The sequence below is a fragment of the Lytechinus variegatus genome, chromosome 5 (genome assembly GCF_018143015.1).
Source record: "Lytechinus variegatus isolate NC3 chromosome 5, Lvar_3.0, whole genome shotgun sequence".
NCBI classification, from domain to species: Eukaryota; Metazoa; Echinodermata; class Echinoidea; order Temnopleuroida; family Toxopneustidae; genus Lytechinus; species Lytechinus variegatus.
In genome coordinates, this window is record NC_054744.1 from 6602901 (window position 1) to 6615436 (window position 12536).

The following is a 12536-nucleotide window of genomic DNA, read 5'->3' on the forward strand; positions in this document are numbered from 1 at the left end:
AGAGTCAATTTTAAGGCCAGTACCTTCAGGGATATGATGTGCAATCATCTATTAAAATAGGAACTTTGGAATTTGACAAAAGTCCACGACATATTGCAAATGCACAAAACAATGCCAAATCTTTACAAAGTGGTAAATTTGTTAATTCTCGCCATTTCAAAAAAAACCCTGTACAAATCTGCCTATTGATTGTGATGCTTCTCACTGAAATTAATCAATTTGATTAATTTCTGTAAAATCTAAAATAAAATGACAATTTTTAAATGGCAGAAACTTGCTTGGCTATAGATACCCTTGACTTTTATACTGATATTGAGATCGAGTTTTATTGATCTGGAACGGAAAATTCTGACTAGGTATATTTTCATATTTTTGGTGACACGGTGTTTGCTTCTGTGATGTTTGCTCCTGCAAATTTTCTCCCGTTTAAATATCTCAGAGGGTATAGGGTTAGGAGTGTAATAATACACTTTTTGGCTCAGAATAATGTAAATATTAGGACTGGGTTTCATTTAGTTTTGGAGGTTAGGTTTTATGTTTGGATTGACATGCAGATTTTGCATCAGAGCAATTGTCGCCAGAGCAACTGCCATGGGACCATATTTTGAGGGGAGGGGTGTTTCACAGTGTTGTTTGCAAAGTTACAAAGGACTTTATGAAGGATTTTAAGAAGAACTGAACTGAATTGCAAATCCAAAATTGGTTTTACACTTATTTTTAGTCCCATTGGTTGTTGAGTTATAAATATCTTGTTATAAAAAGTTTTAAGGGAGAAATAAAACTACATATATTTTCAGAGGTGGGGGTGTTTCACAATGATCTTCAAAAAAGTTACAAAGGACTTTGTGAAGGATTGAATTGGAAAGCCAAAATCGGTTTCACACCCGTTTTCATTGGTTGAAGTTTCATGTGAAAATCTTGATTAACATTCTTAATGTAGAGATCAATAAAACACAAAGCGTGTTATGTGTCACATTTGAATTCCATCATTTTAAATACAGTCAAATTTTTGTCATGACTAGAAAAATATGGGATATAACGTTGTTCCCCTCCTTGGCCGTTAATATTTCAGTCATGAATTCGAAAAACTCATAGATAGCTGTAACAGTATCATGTGAAACACCCCTATAGGTGGAGATGCCATCATTTTGCAAGAGTGGGATAAGGAATAAAATGAGGTCCAGGTCCTACCTTTCTAGTTCCTGGTTCTGTCGTCTCATGTAGTGTACGGTCCTGGCCATCAGCAGGTTATCCTCCTCCAGGTTCTCATCTGGGTCTTGGTACTGGAACTGGACTGCGTCAATGTCATCGTCGTCGGGACCACCTTCAAAGGGCCTAACAGATGGAATCAATAGGTGAAAGGTCATCAGTAACTAAACCATGAGATGTAAAAACATAGACACCATTCTCACTACGTTCCTATAACTAGTTTAGTGGAAACTAGTTTAACGCATAGTGAGAATGGTTGAAGCGGTCTTGGAAGAGATCTTCCAAACCAGTTTGGAAAACCACATCGCGATGTAGTTTTCAAGATCGCTTCCCCTCTGTAAACTCGTTTTAAGCGCAAGTTAAGACACAATCGTTCTTCAGGAAGCGATCTTCGCACATTTTGAGCATCTATACTCTAAACGACAGGTGTACAATGCCTTCGCTGCGGTTTCGAATTTTGCGTGAAACGTATCACTCCATCGAGAGCATTTCCATAACAACAAGATTGCATTACGTGCATTGATTTTATAAAACCACTTTCGTGTGATCAAGTGGGAAAGCAAGCAAAGCCATCTTCCAAACTGGTTTCCTGAAGCAGTTTCCAGTAAACTAGTTTTAAAAAGCGTAGTGAGAACGGTGTCTTAGACAAAAGTAAGATATTCCATAGAGTATAATAACAGTAATAGCAGCCAGATTTATTACGCTTCTTGCCAGATGATACAAAGTGCAATAATTATTACCCCCGGCATTAGCTTCAGCTACTACTTTATCAGCAGTGCTCAGTGCTTTTAAGGAATCAATCCGACCAGGAACCCTGGACCAATTTCTTTCTGAAGGAAATTACTCGACGGCTGGGATTGAACCCACGAGCCACTGTTTCAAAGTCCAGAGACTAATATCCACTGGGCCACACAATGCTCCACACATCCATAATACATGATAATAAAACGATGTATAGGCCTAACTACAAGTCTTATACCTAGAGTGATGAGACCTCCTCTTTTTGAGGGGTGGATCATTTTTTATCATTAATCAATTGGTGGTCAATCAAGAAATTGAATGGTACAATGTAGCTAACTTTCTCAAGAATCAGAACCACTGCACCATGGCATGGAAAGACTATTCCATAATAGTGTTATGACTGTCCTAATTCTTTGAACCCTCCTGAAAATGTAACTTTTTTGAGGTATTAGGTTTTCATTGACCAAGGAGCAATACATCCGTTGATTTGAACTAGATAAACTTTTTGTATAATTCTGCAATGGGTAACATTAGCCCCAATTCATTATTGATCCACTGATGTATAGCATTTCATGAAAGATATAGCTTTAAAATAACAAAAATTATGATAAAATGATAATAAAAGTTACATTAACGCAGCACATTACTTTCTAAGCACTTAACATTGCAATTATCATTACTCCAGTCGTTGAATCTTGACATGCCCACACACAATGTATGCAGCTTCCCCATTCCCTGGGGAATATTCCAACAAGAGTTCCAAGATCAAATTGCCAGGTATATTCCATAGGCATTCGCATCCTACCGGGCACCCATTTAACACCTGGGTGGAGAGCGGTAAAGTGTGGAGTGATGCCTTGCCAAAGGACACTAAGCTGTGGTGGGATTCGAACACACGACCCTCTGATTGCAAGGTGAGAGTCAGAACAGGTACACCAAAACACTTATGATAAACCTAAACTTCTTAAAACTCCATATTTCCATTTTTCTCTCACCATCACGATGAAATTCTTTTCTGCTTCGGTAAAACTCTAGCTAGGCCTTCCAATTAATCACACTGTGTTAAGTTTTCCAAATGAACATTCTATCTGCAGGCAGACGCATTTATAGAAACTTTTGTATCCTGCTCTCACCCGAGAAATATTCAATAGTTCCTGTACCTTCAATCAATTAATAATTTAACGCCCGCTGTACAGAGTATAATCCAGGGGGTACGCCATAATCATTCTAACAGCAAAATTGATTAGGAAGCACATGGAAATAATTACAACATGCGAGGAGTTGACAAAATCCAGGCATTAAAGCCACATTGTCAGATTGTATTGCAGTTGATGGTCCTACGGTTCAGACTATGCTTTTATCGCTGCTGTGGGGATACCTTGTACCTCTAGCTGAACTTGAATGTTTTGGAAAAAATTTAAAAAAAAACATGGCTGATATAATGCCATATGCAAAAATCCAAATGAGTCTTTTCTCATTCTTAAAGAGTTGATTTAGTTTTGTTCGTTGTTGTTTATTCAAAAATATTTTTTTAAGCAAGGCTCATCACTGGACAGAGAATCCATTGCTTTGCAACAAAGCAGTTTTGGTGCTGAGTACAGACATTTAGTAAAAAGAGAGTCTAAATTAGCCTTAAAAACGAAGTAGACATCAAGTACTCTTAAATTTCTGTTTGTAGAGTTTAATTTATTTGTCACCCTTAAGAACTAAGGGATCACACATACCCATGCACTAAACACTCAGCATTGTCAAAATTACCATGGGTGCAAGCACATTCCCAAGTCCCAACATCAAAGAAATACACTGAAATTTGCTAGAAATGTCACCAGATCTCACACAAATATCCCTTTTAAATCCAAGGCAGATACATATCTATCATCTAATCAGTTTTAGATCAGTAATCTTTCGCTGGTGGATGTGATCTTTAAGTCTGGACTTTTCTCCCAATCTAGACGAGAATAATAATAATTGCCAGTAATGCACAATGGATGAGAAGGTGGAAAGGAAGAATGTATTGTGTCATTTCCACCAATATCAATTAGTCGGGGGAAAGGGGGGGGGGAGGAATAGTAATCACATCTTAAAATCTTAATGCATTTTTGCTCATGTACAAATGTTTGTCCAACCGTCATTGTAAATCAAGCATGCAATTATCCAAATGGAAGTATGCAATCATCAAATGTGAACATTCTTAAAGAGAAATTCCAGTAGTTGCAGTAAACACTGATTTTATGAGAAAGTCTGTAAAACAAGGCTTAATTGTCAGTATATCATCGAGGATCTAGATCTGGTACAGTTACATTAACTGAACTTTGTGAAATCTTGAAATCTACGCTGAAAAATGTTCACACCGAAGATCCCCAACACAGATAAGCGCACGTGGGACAATGTATAATTATTGCTTAGGGCGTCGGGCCCGACGCCCTACCCGATTCCTGTGCTTATTTGCTGATTTCTCAGCAATTACACAATTTCTTCCAGAATTGTTTGGCACATGCGTTTTATTTATACAAACAAACACTTTGTGGTCTTTTCATTGGATTCTGTACGAACTCATTTTGATATCGTTACCAAAACTAGCATTTACCTTTAAGGCATACAAGTATTATAGACAGAGTAATCCAGATGAATCTTAAACTATGGTAAAGGTTAAAAATAAAATAAATATATTAAGTTAATCGGTTGCTGTAATAAACAAGATTTTATCACTATTACACTTAAAATAAATCTATAACACAGGTATAGGAATATACAATCAATAACAGACAAAGTACGACACCATGACAAAAGATCTACTTTTGTGAAATTTGAAAGGCCTGCTAATAAACAAAGAGTTGTAGAGGTGTTGTGACTCAGTGGATAAGTCTCCTGATTTTGAACCACAAGGACAAGGGTTCAAAGCCCATCGCAGCACTTGTGTCCTTTGGCAAGCTGTTTACCTACATTTGCCACTCTCCACCAAGGTGTAGTATATGAGTACCCGGTCAGAAGGAATTCTTTGAATGCTCAATGCGCCCAATCAGTGTGGACATAATAAAGACAGGGTACATAACAATGCCTAGAAAAATTGTATTATGCGCTAAATAGACGCTGTTCTCACTACCGTCCAAAAAAGAGTTTACTGGAAACTAGTTTATTGGAAACTAGTTTAATGTGTAATGAGAACGGTCAAAGTGGTCTTGAAAGCAAATTTCTAAACCGGATCAGTGACCACCTCGCGATGTAGTTTTCAAGATTGCTTTGCCTCGTAAAACTGGTTTTAGCATAAGGACACATCCGTTCTCCTGGAAGCGATCTTCGCACCGGCATCTGGAGAATGCCTACGTTGCGGATTTCGAATTTCCCACGAACTGAGATCGTACCCATAGCAACAAGATCACTTCAAGTGAAGCGGCCATGAAGAGGTTTTGAAAAATCACTTTCGGGTGATCAAATGGGAATGCAAGCAAAGCAATCTTCCAAACTGGTTTCCTGAACCAGTTTCCAGTAAACTAGTTTTTAGGTTTGTAATGAAAACAGTGTCACAAATTATTATTTTTGAGTCCTCATTCAAAGATAAACTATTAAAAACCAATGTTGTTTGGGGATGAAAAGAAATGTATAGCTAATATAGACACTGCTTTATATGATCACTTACCTTTCATCTTGTTCCAAATCTTCTGTGGAAGGTGAGAAATGGAATGACCCAGAGGTCCTGAAAAAAAGAAGAAATAAACAAAAGGAGATCACACAAATTGTAAACTTACTATTGAAAGACAGGTCCCATCTCAATATTTGGTAAATAGGAAGAGTATAAAGTGTAAAACCTGGGCCCCATTTCATATAGAGTTAAAATCGTAACTTTGCCATTATGGCAACTACCATGGCAACAGGGCTCAGCAGCCAATCAAAATCAAGGTTACCATGGCACTTGCCATAATGGCAAAGTTACAACAGTTGCAACTCTTTATGAAACGAGGCCCCAGTACTTCTTCTTGGGGGGGGGGGGGGCGCTCTTTCACAAAAAAGTTAAGTGTGACTTAATATAACTCTTAAATTCCGAAATGAGATTATGTGGCATATCCCCAAGAGGGTGGAAAAGGGTATAATTAAGAGGGCCGAGGAGTGATAGCATTTTCCATCTTATCATGTCACTCCTCTGTCATTTTAAAGGTCAAGTCCACCTCAGAAAAATGTTAATTTCAATCAATAGAGAAAAATCAGACAAGCACAATGCTGAAAATTTCATCAAAATCGGATGTAAAATAAGAAAGTTATGACATTTCAAAGTTTCGCTTATTTTCAACAAAATAGTTATATGAACGAGCCAATTACATTCAAATGAGAGAGTTGATGATGTCACTCACTATTTCTTTTGTTTTTTATTGTTTGAATTATACAATATTTCAATTTTTACGAATTTGACGATTAGGACCTCCTTGCCTGAAGCACAAAATGTTAAAATAATGGAATTCCACATGTTCAGGGAGGAATGAAACTTCATTTCACATGACAATGACCAGTAAAATAACTATATTTCATATTTCATATAATAAAATACAAAAGAAATAGTGAGTGAGTGATGTCATCTCTCATTTGGATGTAACTGGCTCGTTCATAAAACTATTTTGTTGAAAATAAGTGAAACTTTAAAATGCCATAACTTTCTTATTTTATATCTGATTTTGATGAAATTTTCAGTGTTATGCTTGTTGAATTTTTCTCTTTTTATTCAAATCAAGTTTATGTTGGGGTGTACTTGTCCTTTAAAGGTAATTCACCCCCTTTCCACAATTCGTTATTTTAGAGTTCATGAGTGAGATTAAGGTCAGGGGATGCATGGTCTACCATAATGGTCATCACTGGAAGTTTTGGTTGTGTATTAATTACCATGACACAACTGGTGCTTAAGCATGGCTCGACTCTGTAAAAATGCCCCCGATTAGTTTGTTCATCTACCATGTACAACTGCAAACCATTTTAGCAGATTTGGTCGTCGAAAGGTAAATCTTAAATTAAAAACATTTAAGGTAATCATTCATTCAGAATATTGAAAATGAGACAACAAAATTTGTAACATTTATACAATTGAATTAGTATTAAAAAAGTCACAGCAAATATAACAAACAAACACACAAATTCAAGTCAATACCTCAATTATGAAATTATTTCATATTTCTAAAAACAAATTAGTGTCATACTTGGCTGACCAATGGGGATACTTGGATTCATAACAAGATTTAGGTTTGAAAAAATAAGGGTATTCTCACTTTTCTGTATTAAAGACTGAAACATGATATCAAAGAACACACACTCTAAAATGCAATTTATAAACAACCAATGCAAAATATTACAGAACCAGATTTTGTCATTTATTTTACTTTTCCTTGAAATATATATAAAAACTGGTAGTAAAAATACAAAGCTTATCTACAAAATCAATGAAAATATACACACATACATTACGATGAACACTCAATCAAAACTCATGACCACCTAAGATTTTAAGCATTACATGAAGTCAATTACTAGTCAGAAATCACAAGTCAAGAGTGAAATAATATTCCAAGCAATATAATTTCTATGACAACCCTAAATATATTTGTTATACTATCAATTTCAAGGGTTTCAAATAAAACCTGATTGGCTGTGGAGAGTATTCAGGAAATGCTTTTTTTTCAATCTTAAAGATAAACTTTTAAATTGTAAAAGATTTTAAATTTGAATCTTTGAGCTTCATAATTTAAGTTCAAATCGTTTACAATTTAAAAGCTTATCTTTAAGATTAAAAAAAAACTTTTTCAATCTTAAGGCGCTGTCACACCTTGGCGTTTTAGACAGCGTATGCCCGACGTATGAGAAATTTGGCGAATACGCTGGCATACGTCGAATACGTTACGGGTAAGTTTTGCATACGTTAAGAGTACGCTAAAACACGCTGGTATACGTCGTCATACGGCGAGGTCGTCGAAAAATTTTGTGCAAGCACAAAATTTTTCAACGTATGCCAGCGTATGGCTCATACGTCCCGCATACGCGGGTCATAAGTTGTAGGCAAGTTACGCGATCGTTGATACACGTTGACACACGTTACTCGTAAGTTACTCATAAGTCGATGTACGTCGAGATAATGTCCAGCGTACCCTAAAACTTACTTCTAACCTATGAGTAACGTGCTTTGAACGTATGTGTAACTTAACTCCAACGTATATTGACGTATGAAGACGTGCTCGGACGACCACAAAACTTACTGAACGTGTTTATAACTTACAGCTACCGTATAATGGCGTATTGACAACGTTTATAGGAATTGGTATATAAAGGTGGGGTTCACAGTTTTCTTCGGCATGGCGGTGGTGTTGATACGGTGATGTATCGTGCGGTTATGATTTGAATAGTCGAGCGGCAGCCTTTTTATAGGCTACGACACGTGTTCGTCAGCGATACGCTGCCGCGCGCTATGCGTATGTTAGGCTATCGTAGGGCATAAGTTGTGTACGCCAGCAATACGCTAAGCATTCGTTGGAATACGTTACTTATAAGTTAACAAAGCGTTTGATATAAGTTACTAATACGTTATGTATACGTCCAACTCGTTATGAATACGCTAAGTATACGCCCAGAGTTGAAAAAACAACAACAAAGTTCAGCGTATGCCGATGTTTTAGAGAAATTTTGATACGTCGGGCATACGCTGTCTAAAACGCCAAGGTGTGACAGCACCTTTTTCAATCTTAGATATGAACTTTTAAATCTTAAAAGATCTTAAGTTCAAATCTTTCAGTTTTATATAAAATCCCCAAGGTTTAAACCTGAATCTATTTCTCGGCTTGTCACTCATTCCCCCCCCCCCCCCAATTTGGTTATATCTAAAATCCTTACAACCTAGTGTAACATTACTTCCCCCAACAACTTCCAAGTGCGCCTCCCTGTATAAATGTGGGTTGAGGCAGGGTTGCTTTTCAATATGGTGCAAAAAATAGTTATCAATCTTGTATTCTTTTCACACTGCATTTCCCTTACCCCATACTATCCCTTGTTTACACTTCGTAATTCCGAAGGTTCTTTATTCCGAAGGTTTGTAATTCCGAAACATGTAAATTGCCTATACATGTACCTCGATGTTCGTTAATCCAAAAAGTAAAAGGGTGTGTTATTCTGAACCTTCTAAAATACAATCCTTCGGAATAACGAACCTTCGAGTATCGGAACCTTTGGAATAACGAAACTTCGGAATTACGAATGTATGCGCTATTCCTCACCCCCGACTATCCTTAATCTCATACTATCTTTTTTTTTTAATTCACACTGTCTTTCTTAACCCTTACTTTGTTTAGCTGGGTTTAACGCCTTAACCCTGGACTATCACACAGCTCATGAAAATTGATTTTACCAAACAGAGTGTGATTAACGTGTAATTTCAACTTCTGTGATTGGCTAATGTTTAGCCCCGCTTTTTCTTAGCCCTGTTTCGTTTTACACTGCATCTCTTACCACCACAATTGTGGGGCTAGCTCCACAATAAGCTGGCTAACCCTGTTTTTTGCAGGGCCAGATAGTACCATAATATTTACTGTGCTAGCCCACTTTGCTAAAACATAGTGTAAAAACAAAGTGGGTTAAGGGAAACAAAGTGCAGTGTGAAAAGCATATTATTGATTAAAATCGGATGAGGATGTAGCCATGTGCAGCTGTTTCTGTCTTCCAGATCGTTTTCAGGGTAGGAAAGTGACAACTTCAGAAGTGAAATTTCACACTGTATTCCGGCACCGACAACGCAAGCATCCATACTGACTTTGTTGGATACTAATGCAGGAATTCATTAGTATGTAAGAATAAGTACGCACTTGAGATCTTATAAAGAAATTATTATGATGAGGACTGAACACGATAATTACCACACTAAAGGCAGATTTATTAGAGGATAACATTCTAACAAGAAGTGGAATAAAACAGAGGAAGAAAAAAACAACAGGGTACCAAAAAATAGCAAGCAGTCATGAGCTGCCGCATCACTCGCATCCTTTGGCAAGGAGTTTGTCTACCTTTGCCACTCTCCATCCAGGTGTAGTAAATGGGTACCTGGTAGGAAGAAATTCCTTGAATGCTCGAGCGTCCATTGAGGATAGCAGTGCTAAAGCCGGGAAATAGTATGCAGCACTTAGAAACATTTGTATTTCGCGCTATATAACTGTTGCATATTATAATTATTAATTAACTGATAAAAGGACTAACGGATAACAAGGGTTTGAAAACCCTTTTTGTCTACACAAAAAAAAATTGAAAAGTTTTGTTGTTGCAAATAAAAAAATGTTTGGAAATAAAATTTTGTGGCGGGCCTGTCAGCCACATTAAATCTTGAACTATATTTAAGTACGCCTACATAACACAATTGATGTCTTTGTAATAAAGACGCTGTGAGACATGTAGCCATATAGATGTACAGTACCAAACAAAAATAAATCCTGGCAGTGTGTTAAAAACCGATGAAAGTCAAGGCGGCATTTTCATTCTTGAAATTTGCTCAGACATAAGCCTCTGAAACATCAAAGATGTTTTTATAAGCATACACTGCATTATGTTTAATAATATTAAACTTTTTTTCTGACTTGATTTAACATTAACATGACAGACTATCTAATAACATAGATCTGCAATGGTAAATTGTAATAATAATAATAATGTCATATTTTACCCAAGGTAGCAGCTACAGTTCCGAAAGTTCAGTTCTCCCAGCGGGCCCTGCTTACATTATCATGTTATTGTTACCCCGGCTTTACCATGGCTACCTAGATCGGTTTCTAATGGTTTTCATTAATGGTGTTACTGGGAGGTCACAATAGGTGGTTTCAAACCGCCTCGATCACAAGAATCCCCGTTAAATTACGATAACTTTTTTAGGCTGAAAAATACCCATTTATTATTCCTGCATTCACACCGCCCTGAAACATACCCTTCAGGATAAGTTCCTGAAGTTACGAGCATGCACAGTATGGTCTGATAAGCAGGCAAGGTGCGAGATTCAAAATCACTAGCCCAGCAGCCACCCACGTCGCCGCACGCGACACGCTGGGCTAAAAGTTCCCGTAATTTGCTTTCACATCGCCAAAATACCTGCGATCTTGGAAAAATCCCTGCGAGAGTTCTCGTAATTTCGCCAAGTACCTACTATTTAGCGGGTATTTTCTTTCGGGGAAATTACGCGTAGTTTGCTTTCGCATTACCAAAATACCTGGTATTTTCTGATCGGGGTAAATTTCCCGATCAGAGAATACCTGGAACTGACGAACTGCGAGGCGGTCTGAAACCACCTAATGAAACCAATATATTTCAATGTCAAAACTTGCACTAAATGACTTTGACTCAAACTCATCTGGAATAGCATGATGATAATAAAATTATGATAGATGTAAAAGGCTATTAGACATTTTCTTAAAAACCTTCATCACAACGATAATTACTATCCAGGAATTCCAAGCAAAAGTGACCTAATCATATTCTTGTTACTGAGAGTAAAATGATTACAGAAATTTTGATCTCAATGCGAAACGTTACAGATATCAACATTATCAATGTGTACATAAAAGAAAAATGGTATTCAAAAGTATAAATAACCAAAGAATATAGACAACTATATTTTAATTGACAATCAAACCTAATTCTAACATCAAATTTAAGAAATGTGTTACTACCAATATCCATTCACTACGTATACTCACATGCACTGCAAAACTAACGATGCAATATCTCACGAACAAAACCATGCATATATAACAGCATTCAGATTCAACATACAAATGACCCAGCAAACTCCCAGTAGACTGGTATAAAATATTGCTAAAAATACCCCATGAAAAGCAAATTTACTCATTTCTGAAAAGCAAAGAATATCCCCTTTGAGCGGTATTTCAAGACCCTAGGTTGCTTAGAAACGCCCTGGAGTTACACACTACTTGATATGTAGCTCCAGGGAGGGGTTTCACAAAGAGCTAAGTCTAACTGGAAGTCATGCTCAAGTGCGGATGGGATTTGACCGATACAGTGATGCATTGCAATTTTTATACCTAACTTGGTATTTAAAGGACAAGTCCACCCCAACCAAAAATGTATTTGAATAAAAAGAGAAAACTCGAACAAGCAAAACACTGAAAATTTTATCGAAATCGGATGTATAAGAAAGTTATGACATTTCAAGTTTCGCTTAATTTCACAAAACAGTTATATGTGATGACATCACATCACTCACTAATTTTTGTTATTATATGAAATATGAAAAATTCTAGTTTTCTCCTCATTGTCATGTGAAACAAAGTTTTATTTCTCCCTGAACATGTGGAATTACCATTGTTTAACATTTAATGGTTTAGTCAAGTTGGTCCTTATTATGAAATTTGTAAAAATTGAAACATTGTATCATTTAAACAATAAAAACAAAAGAAATAGTGAGGGACATCATTGATTCTCTCATTTGCATGTGACTAAATTGTGAATATAACCGATTTCTGAAAAATAAGCGAAACTTTAAAATGTCATAACTTTTTTATTTTACATCAGCAATATTCTTGTCTGATTTTTCTCTATTGATTTAAATCAACGTTTTTCTGAGG

At 36.5% G+C, this 12536-nt stretch overlaps 1 protein-coding gene across 1 annotated transcript in view; it reads right to left on the reverse strand.

The window, feature by feature from the left end:
* Positions 1-446: 446 nt before the first annotated feature.
* LOC121415157 overlaps positions 447-12536 on the reverse strand; it is a 29516-nt gene continuing 17426 nt past the window's right edge. The window contains exons 2-3 of the mRNA XM_041608294.1: positions 5588-5644; positions 447-1335 (exon numbers count right to left, since the gene is read on the reverse strand). Coding sequence (XP_041464228.1) covers positions 1188-1335; positions 5588-5644 — 205 coding nt within the window. The 3' untranslated portion in view covers positions 447-1187. The remainder of the gene's footprint in view (positions 1336-5587; positions 5645-12536) is intronic.